The 22217-nt window shown below is 35.4% G+C and overlaps 1 protein-coding gene across 9 annotated transcripts in view; it reads left to right on the top strand.

Moving 5' to 3' along the window:
* The window catches only part of HYCC2 (hyccin PI4KA lipid kinase complex subunit 2), a 91887-nt gene extending 69740 nt beyond the window's left edge, over positions 1-22147 (top strand). For 8 of the 9 annotated variants that reach the window (XM_058709595.1, XM_058709620.1, XM_058709575.1 and 5 more), the window contains 5 exons: positions 528-644; positions 5193-5280; positions 9244-9403; positions 10156-10323; positions 14490-22147. In XM_058709595.1, the coding sequence (XP_058565578.1) occupies positions 528-644; positions 5193-5280; positions 9244-9403; positions 10156-10323; positions 14490-15091 (1135 nt within the window). In that variant the 3' untranslated portion in view covers positions 15092-22147. The remainder of the gene's footprint in view (positions 1-527; positions 645-5192; positions 5281-9243; positions 9404-10155; positions 10324-14489) is intronic. The other variant, XM_058709631.1, reaches the window with a different exon arrangement.
* The last annotated feature ends 70 nt before the right edge of the window (positions 22148-22217 follow it).

Below are 22217 nucleotides of genomic sequence, written 5' to 3' on the forward strand. Positions count from 1 at the left end.
ATTAAAAAATGGCCTCATAGAGCACCTGGCTGACTTAGTGGGTACAGCGTGTGACTCTTGATCTCAGGGTTGTGAGTTCTAGCCCCATGTTGGGTGTAGAGACTACGTAAAAATAAAAGAAAATAAAAAGCCCTCACAAACATCAGTATTTTGAAATGTCCCTTAATTTGTTTTGAAATTTCTGTATCTCCCACTAATTCATCCTGATACAATTTGGGACATGTAAGAATTATACATTTGTTTTGTAAAGAAGGAGAAGGACGACAGAGATAGTTAGCTATTTGAGAAAACTTGTTGCTTTTATTGAGAAGGTTCTCTAGAATGTATGCTTCATGAGGGTAAAGATTTTATTTTTATCTTTTTGTCTATTCATAACTGTATGCCTAGGCCCAGGACAGTGACTGGCACATAGCAGGTACTCAGTAAATATAAGAGGGATGAATAATTGAATAAGTGAATTTATGGAAGGAAAAATGTTTAATGAATCAGGAAATCAATCATACATGGCAAATTCCATCTTTTCCTAGGGTTTGTGTGAGTGGGTTTCCACGGCAACATGAAAAACACTGGAAAGAACTCTGTGGTCGAATAGTATTGGATCCCGAATTCATGGTGCAACTCCTCACAGGGGTTTATTATGCCATGTAAGTAGATAGACTATAAAACTCAGTGAATTGTTCCTAATGTTTGGAAGCTTAATATTTCTCTTTTGTCCTTATCAGTTGCACAACACTGACTCTTATTCCATGAAGGACCCATTATCTTCTCTTTCTAATATGAATTCCTTATAGTACTTTTTAAAAATGAATTGTACACTTGTTATTTAAATAACAATGATTAATAATGATCAAAGACAATTTTTAATTGAGATGCAATTGAAATATAAGATTTTGTTAATTTTAGATGCACAACCCAATGATTCAATATATTTTATATTGTGAGATGATTACCTCAGTAAGTTTAGTTAACATCCGTCACTACACCTAGTTACAGATTTGCCCTCAAGATCTGTCCATGTTGTTGCAAATAGCAGGATTTTTTTGCTTTTTTATGGTTGAATAATATTTGTTGCCCCCACCCCATGTGTGTGTGTGTGTGTACACCATATTTTCTATTTTCTTTACCCACTCATCTGTCAGTGAACACTAGATTGTTTCCATGTCTTGCTTTTGTAAATAATGCTGCAGTGAATGGGAGTGGAGATGTCTTTTCGAGTTCAGTGATTTTGTTTCCTTTAGATACGTACCAGAAGTGGAATTGCTAGATCATATGGTAGTTTTATTTTTAATTTTTTGATGAACCTCCATACTGATTGCCATACTGTTGCTGCACCAGTTTACATTTTCATCAATAATGCACAGGATTTCCTCTCTCCACATCCTTGGCAACACTTATTTCAATATTGTCTTTTTGGTAATAGCCATTCTTGCAGGTACAAGGTGATATCTAATGGTTTTGGTTTGCATTTCCCTGATGATTGGTGATGTTAAGTACTTTTCATGTACCTGTTGGCCATCTGTATGTGTTCTTTGGAAAAATATCTATTCAGGTCCTCTGCCCATTTAAAAAAAAAATTTTTTTTTTAAGGTTTATTCATTTTTTATAGAGGGAGGGACAAAGCATGAATGGGGGGTGGGTGGAGAGAGAGGGAGACAAAGAATCCGAAGCAGGCAGGTTCCAGGCACTTAGCTGTCAGCACAGAGCCCAACGCGGGGCTCGAACTCACAGACTGCAAGATCATGACCGGAGCTGAAGTCAGATGCTTAACTGACTGCTTCCTCTGCCCATTTTTTAACCAGATTATTTGTTTTTTTTAATGGTGAATTGTTAAGTTCTTTATATATTTTGGATATTAACCCATTATTGGATATATCATTGCAAATACCTTTTCCCATTTAGTAGATTGCCTTTTCATTTTCTTGGTGGTTTCCTTTGCAAAAGCTTTTTATTTTGGTGTAGTTTCAATAGTTTATTTTTGCTTTTGTCTCCCTTGCCTATGAGGACATATATAAATAAAAAAAAAATGTTGCCAAGGCAGATGTCAAAGAAATTGCTGCCTATGTTTTCTTCTAGGAGTTTTTATGGTTTCAGGTCTCACATTTAGGTTTTAATCCATTTTGATTTGATTTTTGTGTTGATGTAAGATGGGGGTCCAGTTTCATTGTTTTGCATGTCATTGCCCAGTTTTGCCAACACCATTTATTGAAGAGACTTTCCTTTCCCTGTTGTATAATCTTGGCTCTTTGTTATAAATTAATTGACAACACATGCCCGAGTTTATTTCGTGGCTCTCTTCTGTTTCCATTGATCTATGTATGTTATATATGCCAGTACCCACACTGTTTTAATTACTGTAGTTTTGCAGTCTAGTTAGAAATCAGGAAGTGTGTAGCAAAGGAAACAACCAACAAAACTAAAAGGCAACCAACGGAATGGGAAAAGATATTTGCAAATGACATATCGGACAAAGGGCTAGTATCCAAAATCTATAAAGAGCTCACCAAACTCCACACCCGAAAAACAAATAACCCAGTGAAGAAATGGGCAGAAAACATGAATAGACATTTCTCTAAAGAAGACATCCGGATGGCCAACAGGCACATGAAAAGATGCTCAACGTCGCTCCTCATCAGGGAAATACAAATCAAAACCACACTCAGATATCACCTCATGCCAGTCAGAGTGGCCAAAATGAACAAATCAGGAGACTATAGATGCTGGAGAGGATGTGGAGAAACGGGAACCCTCTTGCACTGTTGGTGGGAATGCAAACTGGTGCAGCCACTCTGGAAAACAGTGTGGAGGTTCCTCAGAAAATTAAAAATAGACCTACCCTATGACCCAGCAATAGCACTGCTAGGAATTTACCCAAGGGATACAGGAGTCCTGATGCATAGGGGCGCTTGTACCCCAATGTTTATAGCAGCACTCTCAACAATAGCCAAATTATGGAAAGAGCCTAAATGTCCATCAACTGATGAATGGGTAAAGAAATTGTGGTTTATATACACAATGGAATACTACGTGGCAATGAGAAAGAATGAAATATGGCCTTTTGTAGCAACGTGGATGGAACTGGAGAGTGTGATGCTAAGTGAAATAAGCCATACAGAGAAAGACAGATACCATATGGTTTCACTCTTATGTGGATCCGGAGAAACTTAACAGAAACCCATGGGGGAAGGGAAGGAAAAAAAAAAAAAAGAGGTTAGAGTGGGAGAGAGCCAAAGCATAAGAGACTGTTAAAAACTGAGGGTTGATGGGGGGTGGGAGGGAGGGGAGGGTGGGGGATGGGTATTGAGGGCACCTTTTGGGATGAGCACTGGGTGTTGTATGAAAACCAATTTGACAATAAATTTCATATATTGGGAAAAAAATAAATAAAAATAAAAAAGATAAACAGAAAAAAAAAAAAAGAAATCAGGAAGTGTGATGCCTCCAGCTGTGGTCTTTTTTTTTTTCAAGATTGTTTTGGCTATTCGGGGTCTTTTGTGTTTCCATACAAATTTTAGGATTATTTCTATTTCTGTGAAAAATATCATTGAAGTTTTGATGGGGATTACCCTGAATCTGTAGATTGCTTTGGATTGTATGGACATTTTAACAATATTAATTCTTCTAATCCATGAGCATATAATATCTTTCCATTTGTGTGTTTCTATTTCTTTCATCTGTGTCTTATATAAAAATTTAAGTGTACAGTATATAGGTCTTTAATTTTCTTGTTAAATTTATTCCTAGGTACTATTTTAATGCAATTATAAATGAAATTTTTTCTCAATTTCACGTTCTGATAGTCCATTATTAGTGAATATAAGTGCAACAGATTTTAAATACTGATTTTTGTATCCTACAACTTTATTGAATTTACTTATTCTAATAATGTTTTTAGTGACATTGTTAGAGTTTTCTATAAATACCATGTTCTCTGCAAATAGAGATAGTTTTACTCTTTTCTGATTTTGGATCCTTTAATTTCTTTTTCTTGCCCAATTGCTATGGCTAGAATTTCTAGTACTATGTTGAATAAAAGTGGCAAGAGTAGGATCCTTGTCTTGTTCCTGATCTTAGAGAAAAAGCTTTGAGTTTTTCACCATTGAGTATGATGTTAGCTGTAGGCTTGTCATATATGCGTTTTGTTATTGTCAAGGTGTGTCCCCTGTACACTCACGTTGTTGAGTTTTTATCATGAATGGATGTTGAATTTTGTCAAATGGGTTTTTTTTGCACCTATTGAAATGATCATATGATTTTTATCCTTCATTTTGTTAATATGGTATATCATATTGATTGAATTGCAGATTTTGAGCCATATTTGCACCAAGGGATGAATCCCACTTGATCATGATATATGATCCTTTTAATATATTGTTGAATTTGGTTTGCTAATATTTTGTTGAGAATTTTTTTGTTCATCTATGTTCATCAGGGATATTGGCCTGTAATTTTCTTTTCTGGTAGTGTTCTTGTCTGGTTTTGGTATCAGAGTAATGCTGGCCTTCTAAAATGAATATGGAAGTATTCTCTCCTGTTGTTCAGAAGAGTTTGAGAAGAATTGGTATTAATGTTTCTTTAAATGTTTGGTAGAATTCACCTGTGAAGCCACCTGGTCCTGGACTTCTGTTTGTTAGCAGGGTTTTGATTAGTGCTTCGATTTCCTTACCAGTAATTGGTCTGTTCAAATTTTCTGTTTCTTCATGATTCAGTCCTTGTAGTCTGTGTGTTTTTAGGAATTTATCCTTCTTCTAGGTTGTCCAGTTTGTTGGTGTATAATTGTTCATAGTAGTCCTTTTATTACTTTTTAAATAGCCAAAATATAACTAGTCATTAAATTAGAGTCTGGAAGTAGGTCAGTCTTTCTTTCTGGAAAACTATGTCTATCTACATAGTTCATAACCTAAGTTTTCATAAATGCATTTCAGTAGATTACCCTAAATATCAACACACGATAAAAGCCAATTATGTGAAAAGACATCTGTAAACTATTTTAAACATTAGTAGATAAACATTGGATTTCAAAAATCTTCATTTTGTACTTGTAACCAAAAGTAAGACAGTTTGGAAATGAGATGATACAAATGTTAATGTGAAAACTTGTTTTAGAACCACAATAATAGGACTTGGAACAATAAAAATGTTGTTGAAGATTAGAGATATTTGCTAAAGATAGTAAACAATCTGCTTCTCCACAGGTATAATGGGCAGTGGGACCTTGGCCAAGAAGTCCTTGATGACATCATTTATAGAGCTCAGCTAGAACTTTTTTCTCAACCACTATTGGTAAGTTATTATATTTACTTTTTATTAAACATACCTATGCCTGAAAGGGGCACTAGTGAATAAAGATATTCACTATATAAGATATGAGGCAATCTAAATCATAGAGGGGAAAAGGTTTATTCTGTAACATTTGGTTAACTTTTGGAGAGAAAACAAAATTTATTTGGATCCTCTTCTACCACATATCAAAATAAAGTTCAGATAAATTAAGAATCAAATGTTTTGAAATCCTTTAAGAAAAGAAAGAGGAAAAGGTTAGAAATACTAAAATTTCTAGAATTGGAAGGATTTTCTAAGCTTAAGAGATGGGACAAGTCACTCAAAATAGGTTGGGTTTTGTTTTAGTTTTTGACCACATAAGCATCTAAATTCTAAACCACCAGTTTTTTAAAAACAAAGTTAATATGTATTGTACAAACTGAGAAAAAGATTCTCAACAAGCATGACAAGAAAGCCAATTAGTATTTTGTTCTCTATAAAAAGATTTCATACTCTCCCACAAAATAAATATATTTCCAAAAGGTAAATGGTCGATCAAAAAGCAAATGCGAACATGTAGTAGTGGAGTAAGGAAGGCATTCTTTCCTTTACCAGTAGCAGTATAACGCAATTCCGAACCTCCCTTTATAGAAGTAGTTCAGTCATGTGTGTTTTCTTTAACCCACTACCTCATATCTAGCAAAACATCCCAGAACTACTTTGAATTTTTTTAATGTATTATAAAATGTATAATATCCAAACATTAGTGTTATTTTTAATCCCAGAGGAATCAAAACAATAAATGTTTTGGGACACCTGGGTGGCTCAGTCGGTTAATAAGCATCTGATTCTTGATTTCGGCTCAGGTCATGATCTCATGGTTGTGAGATCAAGCCCTGCTTTGGACTCTGTGCTGAAAATGCGGAGGCTGCTTGGGGTTCTCTGTCTCTCTGCCACTCCCTGCTTGTACATGTACATGTGTGTGCATGCTTGCTCTCTCTTTCAAATTAAATAAACTTAAAAAATTCTTAATTAAAAAAGATGTTTCACAGCAGAGTATGATTAAGTTTTTATATATGCAAGGGGCACCTGGGTGGCTCAGTCGGTTGAGCATCCGACTTTGGCTCAGGTCTTGATCTCACATTTCATAGGTTCGAGCCCAGCATCGGGCTTTGCACTGATAGCACAGAGCCTGCTTGGGATTTTCTGTCTCCCTCTCTCTCTGCCCCTCCCCTGCTCGTGCTGTTTCCCCTCTCTCAAAAATAAACACTGAAAAAAAAAAAATATTTTTTTTCAACGTTTTTTATTTATTTTTGGGACAGAGAGAGACATAGCATGAACGGGGGAGGGGCAGAGAGAGAGGGAGACACAGAATCGGAAACAGGCTCCAGGCTCTGAGCCATCAGCCCAGAGCCTGATGCGGGGCTCGAACTCACGGACCGCGAGATCGTGACCTGGCTGAAGTCAGACGCTTAACCGACTGCGCCACCCAGGCGCCCCTGAAAAAAAAATTTTATATTCAAAGATTTATGCTAAAGAAAATACTAGCTTGTGTAAGTGGTCAGTCAAGCAGTGTACAACTATTTTTTAAATCTAGACAGGACAGAGGCAACATACAGATCTAATGGTCATCAGGTGATTCAACTGTGGATGGCTTTTCTTTGCAAATTTCTGTGTTTTCTGGGCTTTTTGTAGTATTATGATGGTATTTTAAGAATATTACTTGTGGAGGCGCCTTGGTGGCTCAGTCAGTTAAGCGTCTGACTTTGGCTCAGGTCATCGTCTTGTGGTTCATGAGTTTGAGCCCTGCGTCTGTGCTAACAGCTCAGGGCCTGAAGCCTGCTTGGGATTCTGTATCTTCCTCTCTCTCTGCTTCTCCCATGCTCATGCTCTCTCTCTGTCTCTCAAAAATAAAATAAATGTTAAAAAAAATTTTTTTAAAGTATTATTTGTGGTTTTTTACTCGTAACACTTTAAGAGCACAATTAAAAAATTTTTTTTATGTTTTATTTATTTTTGAGAGCAAGAGAGACAGAGCACGAGCGGGGTAGGGTCAGAGAGAGAGGGAGACACAGAATCTGAAACAGGCTCCAGGCTCTGAGCTGTCAGCACAGAGCCTGACGCGGGGATTGACTCACAGATCATGACCTAAACCGAAGTCGGACGCTTAACCAACTGAGCCACCCAGGTGCCCCAAGAGCACAATTTCTAAAGCTGTTTTCTTTGTACCATTTTTTAATATCTTAATACAAATATAAATTTATTGAGGTAGCATTTATAATTATTTACTATTTGAATTTCTTTTTTTTCTCTCAGGTCAACATGCCTAATTTTACCCTAAGGGTCACATTAAAATAAATGGATAAGAAGATAAAATAATCACTTCATAATAATAATACCCTGCATTTGTGATACTCTTTAAATTCATACTTTTCTCCTTGTAGCAGTCTTATAAATTAAGTAGAGGTGGCATTTCCAAGGCAATATAAGTAAAGAGATTAGTAATCTCTAATCTTAGAGCAATCCTTTGTTGTGGGGGACCTTTGAGGGACCCAACAAACAGCACTCCTTTTCTCTATTAAAATTTAGAGCCAGATGATAGGTAAAATAGTTGGCAGAGAAACAAGCCTCATCTTTATTCCTGATAAAAGCTAAATTTAAAGACTTAACTCCCCACCCCTCAGTCTGGATATTGGAATAGCCTCCTGGAGAAGTTTGAATTGGCAGAACTGGCACACTTGTCCAGGAGACTGCATTTTACTTGTCCTTTCCAAGTATAGAGGAAGGGAGAAAAACAATTCTCTAGCTCAAGATCTTTGCTAAATTAGTACTTCCCAGTTAAGAAACATGCACCAGTTGGGGCAGCCTGGGGGCTCATTTGGTTAATCACCTGACTCTTGATTTTGGCTCAGGGCATGATGTTACAGTGGTTCGTGGGTTCAAGCCTCGTGTGTCAGGCTCCGTGCTGTCATTCTCTGTCTCCTCTCTCTCTGCCCCTCCTCTTGCTTGCACTTGCTTTCGCTCCTTTGTCCCTCTCCCTCTCTCTCTCTGTCTCTCTGTCTCTCTCTCTCTCTCTCTCTCTCTCACACACACACACACACACACACACACACACACACACTCTCACACACACACAGTGGTGAAACAAAATGCCAGCCATGTTTAGGCAAAATTTCTCCTTATGGAAACAGAGTGGAGAAAAGGCTAATTTTTTTTATCAGAGATTAAATTTTTCATGTTATTTATCATCTGAATAATCAAAAACCTACTCTAAATTTTCTTTATCAGGGTTCAAATGTTAAACAATTTTCTTTCTTTGGAACGCCTTTTCTCTTTGCAAGTGAACAACTTTAAGGAATCTGTGGAGTGTATGACTCACATTTTTAAAAATAAATTCTCATTTTAAAAGCTTCCCTAAAACAATACAGAACAATGGAGGTACAAACTCTTTTGACATATTGTACTTTTATATTTTATAGTACCAGTTTTAAATACATACTCAAAAAATTATAGAGGGGTGCCTGTGTGGCTCAGTTGGTTAAGTTTCCAACTCTAGATCTCAGCTAATGTCTTAATCTCAGGGTTATTCAGTTCAAGCCCTGCATTGAGCTCCACGCTGGGCATGGAGCCTACTTAAAAACATTTTTTAAATAAAATAAATTTTATTAATTTTTGAAAGACAGAGAGAGACAGAGCACAAGCAGTGGTGGGGCGGAGAGAGAAGGGGACACAGAATCTGAAGCAGGCTCCAGGCTCTGAGCTGTCAGCACAGAGTCCGATGTGGGGCTCGAACTCACGAACTGCGAGATCATGACCTGAGTCAAAGTTGGACACTCAACCGACTGAGCCACCCAGGCACCCCTAAATAAAATAAATTTTAAAAAATTATGGAAACATAATAAAATTATGGAAACATGAAGTAAAAAATAACCATAAATTATATATTGAGTGTAAATATACATAGGCTTTATATTATCATTTTAGGTTGCCAATGCCATGAAAAACTCATTACCATTTGATGCTCCTGATTCTTCACAAGAAGGCCAGAAAGTACTTAAAGTGGAAGTCACTCCAACAGTGCCGAGGATTTCTCGGACTGCGATTACAACAGCTTCAATCCGTCGTCATAGATGGAGAAGAGAAGGTGAGTACAAAATTCCTGTAGCCCATTCATGGATTCTAGCAAATTTATCACTGTTTTTATAGACTAGGTTAACACATGATATTATAGTACTGTATATAATTAAAGTAAAATTGTTTTGTTTTTTAATATAGTGCTGGAAATGCAGTTTAAGTGCCTGAATTTATTTTGATATAGATATATATTTTTTATAATGTAGAAAGATGTTATTAGACTGCACTATGAACATTAAAACAGAAAATAAGATCAAGTTAATTTTTGTCTTATTTTTGAACTAGTAATAACAATTGGAAAGAAGTTTCTTTAAACCTGTTATAATGGGAAAAAAGGTGCATGTATGAGCATTGTGGGAGAAAATTGTGTAACTGACCAAACCAATGGTGAAATACAAGCTATCTATAGAGAGTTGGTTATTGTATTTTAGATTTTTATCTTTGCTTTTCCTTGTTTTGTAAGTGCTGAATCCAGCAGTATTTCATAGGCATATGGTACTTAAATGGTCCAGCTGTCTTGCCTAAGAGATATTAATTGCCATTTTAATGATCCCTATTTTCCTGTCCTATTCATTTGCAAACCTCATATTGTTCATCTGCCTCCTTATGTGTGTGCATGCTGTGCACACACATGTAACTATATAAATAGCGTTTTTGTTTTTATCATATCCATATATACATTCTCTTATCTGCCTGGGGCAAAATGCTCAGAAAAGAATAGAACAGCACAAAAGCACTAAAATTTTATATGTTGAATCCCAGATGGCTTTGACTTCTCAAACGAGGCTGACTCGAGTATTCCTGGCTCCCCGGTCCAACACGGCTCCACTGACCTAGGGATCAAACGTGTGCAAGAGGGGGAGGTGCTGGTGCGCAGGACCCCTGAGCACGGCTCACCGGAGCCCAACTCAGCAGCAGCCACAACAGAGGGTAGGACAGAGATGAGGAGGCAGAAGTCAGTGAGGCAGTTGCTGGAGAAGGATCCTGGCTCTCTATCCCCAAGCAGAACATCTTTCCATTCTAGTGTGTGTTTCCACTATCCCAGGGTGTATTAGCTCCTCCTTGCAAAGCACACCTCCCCATATGCCTAGCACCAGGTCAGGTACAATCTTTAGTTACCATTTGTGCTGGCCTGGAATCTGCATTCTGTGTAATCAAAGAACAGCTTGGCATGGCTACTAACAAGGCAGAGGCCTATCTCCAAAATGCTTGGGATTTTTTTATTACTGAGCATGTTTATTCTAACATTGGGAAAGGAAAAATGCACCCAATGGACATGACAATATGAATTGATTTCTTATATATAATAATTTATTCCTTAATATATGAAGAGAGTTTTAAAACATTCATACATTATCTTTGGGAAATTGGACTAAAGTGGAGCTGGCCGATTTATCTCTAAGTCCAGGTTGGTCAGTTAACAAGAATTTCTTATCTCTTTGACAGAGTAAACCAGTATTGATCACTTTTTACAGTCTGTGGGTCAAGTCACCTGGGTCTAACTAGTAAACTACTGGCCTCTTTCCTCTATAAATGTGCTATCCTGGTGGACACTGCATTTTATCATTTATTGTAAATATTGATGGTTGTCTTACATAGCTTCCAAACAGAATTGAAATGTGTTATTTAGAGTTCAGGTATCCTGGTAGATCGTTTCCACAATGTCGGTATCTCAAAATGAGAATTTATTTTTACCCCCAAATCACCACCACCACCACCACCATCACCACCCACCACCACCACCACCACCACCTCCACCACCACCACCACCACCACCATCTGTAAAAGAACACTTTTCTCCAATAGGAAACTATTTATTTGCCGTCATGTGATGCTCATAGGAGTTGGCTTTGTGAAAGAGGGAACTGTAGCCTAAGTTTTTCATTATTTAATGTATTGCTACTCTGGAACCTTAACACTAATTAATAAAATATAGCAAATAGTTTTAAAATAAGTTATATATTTTTACTTAAGACCAAACATATATGGAGCAGTTACCTTCCACCTTAGGGAAGTCTCTTGCTCTTTGGTGCATTAGCGTTTGAGCATGCTCAGTAAGAATTTAAATCTGTCCTCTGTTCCCTTGCCCATTTGCCCACATTGACCTGACTTCATTTAACAGTGTTGCATGTGCATGATCTAAGGACCCCAAAAAGTTGGTGCTGTTTCACAGAGATCCTGTGAAAGATGCAGCCTTCCCTTTTCAGTTTCTCTGTATCTCTTTGTTATCCCTGAGATAGTCAAAAAGGCATAAAAATAAGTATATGAATTGATGTTGAACCCATAGTAGGCCTAAATTGAACAACAGCCTGTTTCTCAACATTCCTGATGACTAAATGAGCCACTTGATATATATACTACCATTCTTAGAATGTTGATTATTTGTGCTAAATGTAGTACTATGTTAATTAATGCTTGATGAAATTCTAGAGAGTGTGGGATTAGGTTGGAACATTTCTTCCAGTTCATGAAAAGTCATATACTTTGAAAAAGGAACCGAAATAGTAGTTCTTTTAAAATGGCCTCTTTTAATATTTACTATCACTGGTAAAATTTCAGTTTGTGAGAGTGGGGTATTGCCACAAGGAAAGAGGAATAAGTTCCTTCAATGTGTTTGAAATTTCTCAAAAATTATTTTGCCTTTTAATCTAGATTAATTATATCTTTACATCAATTTCGGAAGGAGCTAAATTTATAAGAAAAGGCAGACATGAATGGAAAATTTCATTAAAGATCCTTTTTGGTTATCTTCCCCTGCAGATCATGAGTAGAGTTATATCATCATCCAGGGAAAAAAATAGAAAGGAAAAAAAGTTGTGAGACATAACTGCCTTTTTATTCCTTGAGGTTTTTTAAATAGAAGGAAGGAAATTACTAAAACCTATGTAAAGTGTTGGTAATTCTGAAGTCTGCTGGAGCTTTTGTATTAACATCAATATTTGGCCTTTTAAAAGAATTTTCTAGTATGATGGTTTTAAATCATTTTACAATTAAAATTATATTTGTTATGTATTTGAAGGGAGACTATAAACCCATCGCCTTCCCTTACCCTGATTGTCAAGTAACATTTTATTTGTAACTTTTAAAGTTGGATTTAGGGGCGCCTGGGTGGCTTAGTCGGTTCAGCATCCAACTTTGGCTTAGGTCATGATCTCACAGTTTGTGAGTTCCATTCCCACATTGAGCTCTCTGCTGTCCGTGCACAGCCCACTTTGGATCCTCTGTCCCCCTCTCTCTGCCCCCCTCTCTCTGCCCCTGCCCTTCTTGTGCTCTAGCTCTCTCAAAAACAAGTAAACATTAATAAAAAATTAAAGTTGGATTTAAAATTCTTACTAAACTGAGGACAATGCCTATAATTAAAGTATATTAGTATTCAATTGTATTGGAACAGCATTTCTTGGTATATGCAATATCTGTAGATTCTCTTGCATGCTGGCTTTTATGTTATCATCATCTCTTTTATGGCCATATTGCTTGGGCATCAGATCTGCATGAGGCAAAATTTAGATGCTACCACTAAGTCTCTCAGTCTCCTTTCCTCAGTATAAATAGATATATATCTGATGATACATTTTTGTTCACTACAGTTTTATGTTACTGATATCAATTGTGAACCAGTAAATACCTTTTCTTGGGTATTTTGGATTTCTTTATACTAACTGTAAGTAAATTGTTAAGATGATACCATGTGAATATAATATAAAGTTTCATTTTGAGGTACGTTATATACCCTTTTGAAGAAGGGGTTGAGAGTAGTGGTGTCAGCTGCATTTTCATATGGCTTTGCATGATGGTTAATTATTAAACTGCTGGATATAATAACAACATGCCTTCTGCTTTAAGGATAGTCTATTTTGTTCTTCTTTTGAAGGAAGGAAATAACTAATCCATATAAGAAAATATATTTAAGAAACTATTTTTTATTTTTCCAGGTACTATGTTAAATAAAGATTGTGTTTAAATATTTTATGTGTATTTTACTTAGATAACCTATATCTCAAAGTAATATTTGTTTAGAATTTTTTCCTAATACCTTAACTGTAATATTTATATCTATATGTGGATTCAGATTAAACCTTTCTTGCAGTCTGGCAAACATATGTAATGATGTAGCAAACTGCTATCCGTTAAGAGATTGTTAATCATACTTTCAGTAAGAGAATTGGGCTTTCTGGAAAACCCAAATTAAATACATTAGATATGCTTCTTCCCTTCTAACAAAATCCCAAGGTAAGGATTCTTTTGTTAACTGCAGTTTCTGCACGAAACATAATGGGACACACATTATCTTATGATTATAACAATAATACATCTCAAGACTAAAAATCTAAATTATTACAGATGTACATACTATAGAAAGTAAAAATCCTTATAGCTATCTCTGCTAGTTACTGATAATCAAATATTTCCTTCACATTAATTTGTCAAGAAAATATGGAAACCAGTGAGTAGATATGCCCATAAGACAAAATATAATTACGATGTTACTGGAAACAATATACAGTTTTTTAGAGTTAGAAAATCTACTAGTTCCATGTTAAAAGCTTTAAATCCATGTAGAAGCACTTAGCTGTTGAGTAAATGTAAAATCTTACTGCCCTTTTTAAAAAGGGTTTGCCTGTAGGAATAATGAGTTTGACATTATTCTGGGTGACTGAAATTAGAAGGGTGACTCTTGAATGGTCTGTTTTATGGTGGGTTAAGGAAGATATGAGGAAAACCTTTTGATTTTTTTAAACCAGATAGATATCATCACCTCAAATTGACAAGGGTGTATTATAAAGATTAGTAACAAAATGTATTTCACCTGAAGTTGTTTTATATGCCTAAATACTGAGATACTAAGTTTGTTTGTGGATAGTCTTACAAAAGCTGGACTAATTCAAACTGAATAAACACAATGGATAGCATATTAGAATTCTGTGCAGATTAAGATTTCTTCCCCTAAATTATTTAGGGTAAGTGTTGATTTGATAACAGGGTCATTGCCAACCTATAGCAAACATTACCCAAGAGATAAGGTCAGTTGAGTTTTTATTCACAATTCCTTCTTTTTTAACTTAGCTATTGCTGAGTCTGTCTGATTTGTTTTTTAGGTGCTGAGGGTGTAAATGGAGGAGAAGAGTCGGTAAACCTAAATGATGCAGATGAAGGCTTTTCATCAGGGGCCTCCCTCAGCAGTCAGCCATTTGGGACCAAACCATCCTCCTCTTCTCAGAGGGGAAGCTTAAGGAAAGTAGCAGCTGGGCGTTCAGCTAAGGATAAAGAAACAGCTTCTGTCATCAAATCCAGTGAGAGCCCTCGAGATTCAGTCATTCGCAGGCAGTATGTACAGCAACCAACTGATCTTAGTGTAGATTCAATCGAGCTGACACCGATGAAGAAACACCTGAGCCTGCCTGCTGGCCAGGTGGTGCCAAAAGCCAATAGTTTAAGTCTAATCCGGACAGCCAGTGCTTCCTCAAGTAAATCATTTGACTATGTAAATGGCAGTCAAGCAAGTACCAGCATTGGGGTTGGCACTGAGGGAGTTACTAATCTAGCAGCTAACAATGTTAATCGATACTCAACTATCAGTCTACAGGAAGACCGGCTAGGTCAAGCTGGAGAAGGTAAAGAGCTCCTTAGCCCAGGAGCTCCCTTAACCAAGCAGTCTCGATCCCCAAGTTTCAATATGCAGCTAATATCCCAGGTGTAGTTCTGACATCCTCCCTCATCTTTTTGCTTACCTTTTAAACTGAACATTTCATTGTACATGAAGACACTTCATCCCACATTGTGAAAAAATTGGTCATCGTAATCAGATTTGATTTAGTTTAGGTATCTTCATACTGTATTTTGTATGGAAACAGCAATAAGGTTTTCTTTTTTCCTTCTTCCTATATCTTCTCTTCACCTTATTCCTTGTAAATGTGTTTGTGAAGCAGTATAAAATGTATGCATCTTCCATACCTTCCTTTCTCTGTGGGTGATGTGCAATCCATCGTAGGCTGATCGGTCCCATTTCAGCACTGTGAGACTGAGGATACGTTAGAGGAAATGGTGTATATGATCCCTATGAATTGATTCTTTGGCTTTTGTTTAAAAAAACAAAACGGGTTTGTTCTCATAATTTATAGAACTGTGGAGATTACTGGATCATATTTTTTTCTCTTTTAACCAGGAGTGCCTCAGAGATTCTGCTATGACTTTGGACTTCTCTGAGTCTGTGCAATCATTTTCTTGAGAAGCATGGGGAAAGGTGGTAGACTGCTGCACTTTTTCATTAAAATGTGGGTGGCTCTTTTTCCCCCCATCTCCTTTATCTCCAGGACACAATGTTCAGTTACTGAGGCATTTAAATCAAGTTAGGGCCCCCTCCTTTGGAGGGCAGGGCTCAAAATTGTTTGTTTAATTGATAATGCACTTTCTCAATGGCTCTATAGTCATTATTAACATGTCTTCCCTCCTCCCCACAAGGACATAGGTCATTTCTGTCCTTAAAGTTTGAACAACTAAGAAATCAGAGAATCCAAGGGGCATGTTCTATTTCCCAGGAATGATTGACACTTTGGTGCTGGGGTTTGTTGGGGGAGGGGGAGGGGGTGGTTTTTGTTTAGCTCGTGTGGGACTGTGTGTGCGAGGGGAAGTTTTGATAGGTTTTTTTCTTTTCCTTTGTGAGCTGATGATGACTGAAGTAGAACAAGTACGTCTTCAGGTAAAGAGAGGGATTTCTCAACTTGCTTTCTGTGATGTCAGACTATTGGAGAAGCCCTTTCAGCTGCTTTCTAGATGTACCTAAATTCAGTCAGATATTTTGGATTAAGAAACCTGAAGTCCTGATAGATCATATACTTTAAGGAAATACATCAGGGACAGATAATTGGCTGAAAACACTGATGCTTCAACGTGACACATTTTTATAGAACATTTCTACCAGGGGGTACTGACTTGATTTCTCCGACAAGGACCACACTGCCTTTGTGTTTAGTGTAATGCAATTTGTGTACCTTCTGATCATATATCTGCAAAAGTTTCTCATTTTTATAAAACTTGGAAATCATGCCAGTAAGCTAGATGTTGAATGTATGTAAGTATCATTTTGTTAATTGTGCTAAGAGGCTACAAAAAACATTATTAGTAAAAAAAAATTTTTTTTTAGTTCTGATTTGGTTGGGTAAGATTTCAGTATAAGTTCTTTTCGGTCTCAGGCTCTAATGCTTGATTGAAAAAGAAGAGAATATATTGGCTTTTTAAAAATCAGTGTATTGTGACTTGAACTGATATACATTATCCTTCCACAAAATACATCAGAGCTATTAGTGCTTTATACATTTAGACATTTTTATTTTATTGTGAAAGAAAAATATACTGAATTTATAGAAAGCAAGTATTTAACAAAGTTTAAATTTTTATTTCTACCAATTAAAATTACAGTAGATTTTGATAAAATAATCGGAAAAATGCCTCTTGTTTTTTTCCACATCTGAAAATCTCCCCTCTCCTCTTCTTATTTTAAGAGGGTTTGTTTTGTTTTATAGGGGACTTTGTTAGAATCTTTATAAGAACGATGAGATGCTTGTTTGAATTTGGTGGTCTGTAACATTTTTCAGCTCATATGAAAATGGAAACCTAGAACCTGAACTGAACTAACACAACCAATACTACTACTACAACATTGCCAAAGTCTGGGATAAAGTTAAAAGTTTATAAATAGAAATGTATTGATGTGTGTATGAGTGAGTGAGTGTGTGTGTGTGTGTGTGTGTGTGTGTGTATCACAAAGACATATTTTAGATGTCCCTCTTTTAATTTAAGGGATGTCAGATAAGTGAGTTTGAAAGCAGCCAAAAAAAATGAGGTGTAAAGATCTGTAACATACTGAGGAAAGCAAAGTTTCAGGTATGAAAGGAAAAGAGCATTGTTCTTACCAAGGGGTAAGATCTTGGCCATCAGCGGTTGATTTAGGAGGCTGATGGGTTGTTTTGATTTCAACAAGTTGTACATATGTTGGCATCTAAATCTAGCATGGTTTAGTTAAAGCGCATGTGCACGCGCACACACACACACACAAAACAATACCAAATTACAGCAAAAGCTGTAATACATATAAATCTCGCTTTTATTTTGTTAAAAATCTTATACTTGAAAAGTTGGTTTTGAAAAACTTTCAACTTCTAAGAATTCATTTATCTGTATGTATATACATGCGTATTTTGTATGTATATATACCCATTAATGTTTCATGACCCTGTAACATTTTTTCCATTCTTTTAAGTTATGTGATTTGGCTTTAATGAAGAAACATTTCATTTAGTTCAAACTGTGCATTCAGGGTCTTAGAACAGATTTCCTGTGCAAGATATAACTAAAATGGAATGAGTTTTAATAAACCATAAGTCAAATTTTCTAAGAGATTTTTTATATTCATTTACATTATTTATTGGCATTTAATTCAAAATAGTTTTCAGATATACAACAGCTGTTACAAATATATACCAGCAATATGCATACTTTATTATTTAACAGCCTGTTGTTTTATACTTCTTACCTTTCATAAGAAAAAGTCCTTCTCTCTATGGAAAAGCTCATTACAGAGAAAATACTTGTTTTCTATAATAAAACAATCTGATTGATGCCATCTGTGTCAGGTTAGAGAAGCTGGAAGGGGGAAAATGGTTATAGTTTGAAGTACTGACCCCTACCACCACTCTTATGCTCCCAGTTACTCTTCTGTGCCTGTTTATTATAGTCAGAATTTTTGTGCTAGACGAGACCCTAGAAATATCTAGCTAGTAGCCCAGCTCCCCAAATATCATCCTCAGGAAACTGAGACTCAAAACGGTTGTGACATGATTAAGTTCACATAACTAAGAAGCAGAGCCAGAATATAACTCCTGTCTCCCATCAAATGCATATTAATACCCACTGCCTCCCTGTACTCCTACTATGGTAAACATGGTATGTAACTGTCTCCATTTTTGCAGTTTCTTTATATTTCTGGTCTAGTAGTTAGTGAATATAGCACATTAAGAAAAGTATGAAATCCAGAAAATATGCAGAGTAATAAACCTAGATGGGAAGTGTTGGAAATGTAGGTATCTATACCACAGATGTAAGGATAGATACATTTTTTTAATTCTAATTTATGCCTTACTATTTTCTGCTCCATGCCAGTTGTATGCTGCCATTTTATAGTTGATTATATTTCTGGGGATTTATTTAAATGCAAAAATAAACCCAAAGAAATGGCTTTGATCAGTGTTTCTAGCTATTTTAAAATAACTTTTGAATCAGCCAGCCAGCTTTCACAGTCACCTAGGTGGCAAATTAATTGTATTGCACAATGGAGTATTGCAAAGAAAAGATTAAATAAATTTCATTCCATTAATTTCTAATGTTGAGAAAATAGAACCTTACATGTGCTTTAGAATAGATACAAGCAATATTTCCTTACATAATTGAAAAAGGTTTATAGTGTGAAGTTTATGATTCCATAATGGAATGGTGACCATAATGTCATTTAAAATGTATATACCATATAAAATGTCTTAAATGCAGTAGTCTCAGCTATATAAGCTCAATATTTCCAATGTATATTCTCAAATTCCACTTAGTAGCTTTAAATTAAACTATTTATTAGACACTGGAATACTGAGAATAACTTTTCAGATTTTTTTGTTTGCACTATTTTTGTGAATATTTTAATGAAGTGGGGTGTTTCTGCTACCTCACTTTGTGAGGTTTGTATGGGTCCATTTTTGAATACTTTAGTTAATAACAATCAGTTGTCTCATTTAATTCTCTGCATGTTCATTTATAAATTTAAAAAACTAGTATCTGTCTTTAGGGGGTAGTGTGCTATTTATATAAACACTGGCAAGGAAGAGCTCTCCATTTCTAATCTTGGATTACAAACTAAGTTTTTGGTTTTTTTTAAATCAGTATTTCAGTTATGTATTTGTTTTTCAGGTTAAAAATGTTTAATAGGTCATGCCAGTGGTCAAAAAATCTGTAAGAATTTTAGAGCAACTTTTCTATACTATGGCTATGTTAAACAGTCTGAATATAAGACTTTTTACCTTTCAAGTTGAATGATTATTGTCATGTTTCAAACCACTAAGTCGGTTGAGACACTTATTTGTAATACTTTAATTTTTTTAAAGTGCTTTCTAGAAACAAGTTATTTGAAAACCAACTAGAAATTATTGAAAACTTAAATTCTCAAAAATTAGAATATTTGCCAGATTATAAGATAGAATGCAGTGTGAAATTGTAAACAGTGCTAATAAAATCATGAGTCACCAGATTGGTACAATTTTCCATTTCCAGGGTGGTCATGTTGATAATATAAGGCATAAATTTTAGTATTACCTGCATTGTGTACCTAATGGGTATATCATATTGGCACTGAATATACATAGGAAATAATATTCATAAAGTCAACCAATGTGCACTTAAATTATATTAGGTTTTTGGCATTGCCAGAAATTTGTATGGTGATCCTGCCATTAGAATTAGAGGAGTCCTCATCACCCAGCCTTTCCCTATTCCATAGACACATTCCTTCTAAACCTGACCACACAATCATAAACTTTTGGTAACTTCAATTGCTTCAGTATTTTTGTACTCTTAACTATTAGTCACATGAGTAATATACACGAGAGCAAACAGTTCAGAATAGAAGTTAGCCGAAAGCTGAAATTGATGTGAAATAACTGGCAGCACAGTACAGAAATGTAGGTTCTATGTTTTACTTTGGATTTTGAGAAAATGTTTACAAATTAAGGCACATTCAGATGACTGATTTTATGATACTAGGCTCAATATAGATTTTACAAAAATCAGAATTAAGTATAGCTTACAGTATATATGAGTCTTTGTGTATCTGGAGGTAGGCTCAATAAGGAAATTCTTTTATTTTCAAAGAGAAAGGAACTTAATTGGACCATCCATCCCCAACTGCAGAATTGGTATCAAACTGGTTTGCTGTATTTATGTGTCAACAGCTCAGTGTTAATTGTATCAGAGGAAATTCTTCATTGATTACAAAATTTACCAAAGAAAATGTATCAACCAAATATAATTTTTTTAAAGTACCTAACTGTTAAAGAATGAGGCCCCTTTAACATAAAGGATTACTCTCTAGCCCTGGGGGAAATAAATACTAAATGATTCTTTGATCTGCAACATAGGTATACAGTACCTACAAGATTCCATTTCAGGCTTTCTTATGTCAACGTTTTACACTTCCAGCAAAAGTACCAGTTAAGAAGTCCAAATATTATTCATTATGGCACATTTTCATGTCTCCTTAAATTAAGGATTCTGCTCATCAGTATTGAAATTCCTATAATTGGTATATTGTATGATATGATGGCTTTTTAAAAATAAAATTGAGGGGGGAGTTATGGAAATGCATCTTTTAAAATGGGTAATGGCAGTTATTTCCAGTAAGTATGATACTGGCCAAAATGGTATGTTTTTACATAATTTATGTACATGATCACTCTGGGTGTTTTTTTTTTTTTCTTTGCAGAAAACATCATTAATAAAAGCTAAAATACTCATTTTTTAAATGCATGGACCAATAAGAACTAATGGATTTAAACTATTAAGTAATGATTTTCGGGGGGGCGGGACACAAAATGTAATTATATATTAACTAAGTTGCAAACAGATCCTATATATGTGTTTTTTTTTTCATATCAGGTGGTAGTTTAAAAGTAACGTATTGATAGGCTATCTTGGAAACAGAAGATTGGCCTTCCAATAATTCCTAATGTAGGTTTTGGATTTTTTTTTAAGCTTTATCATCCACAATGAATTGAGAGATAAGTTCAATGCTCCATGTATTGTTTTAAAATATTTGTGGGGTGCCTGGTTGGCTCAGTCGAGCATGTGACTCTTGATCTCAAGGTTGTAAGTTCAAGCCCCACGTTGGGTATACAGGTTATTAAAGTCTATGAAAAAATGGATAAATAAATATTTGTAATAAGCTTAACTGCTTTCCAGTGAATCTTTTTGATTCTCATTCTAAAAATTATGCTGACTTTACATTCATTTTAACTGGTTAAGAGAAACCGTTTTTATGGTGCAAAAATTATTTTCGCACTATTTTGTCTCCTGAGCTCTCCTGAGCTACAATTTCTCAAGAGTTTTATTCTAGTAATATATAGTCTGGTCTCTGTCACAATGGACAAGTAAACAGGAGATATCCCACATGTTTGCTTCATAAAATGATATGGAATGTATAGATCAGCTCTTCTTGTTTTTTTTTAAACCAGCATCAACCTACAGCTTGGTATAAATTTCCCAAGTATTCAGAGACTCGTGCCGGTGAAAATTTAAATAGGATAGGCATGAAGAAAATATGATTTCTATTGACTGATGTCCTCTCAACCTAGGACTAGTGAAAACTTTCATTTTTTAGAGCTGAAGAAAAAAAAACGCACATTTAAAATCATTTATTGGTGCATGTAAGCCATTATCTTAACTGTCTTACTGAATTGGTTAATGCTGTTGATTGTTGAAATGTGAAACATAGTCACTGTTGACCTTGTAAATATCTGCCAGAGATGAAAAAATATTTTAAGTTATTGTAAATAAAGATGTATAAAATTCATTATCAGTCTGCAGTGCAGAAACATATCTAAGATGTTAAATATTGTGTTTCTTGAGAGATGTGTAATTTTCCCCTAGATGTATCTAGTTACATTAAGACTGTAAATTTTCTTTTGTACAGTATAAAAATACAGCTTTATTTGGCTTTTGACTGGATTCCCCTGAGTTAATTTTATATCTTACCTAATTTTATACCCTAAAATGGTCCTTCATTGTATTTT

This window comes from Neofelis nebulosa, chromosome 2 (assembly GCF_028018385.1).
Source record: "Neofelis nebulosa isolate mNeoNeb1 chromosome 2, mNeoNeb1.pri, whole genome shotgun sequence".
NCBI classification, from domain to species: domain Eukaryota; kingdom Metazoa; phylum Chordata; class Mammalia; order Carnivora; family Felidae; genus Neofelis; species Neofelis nebulosa.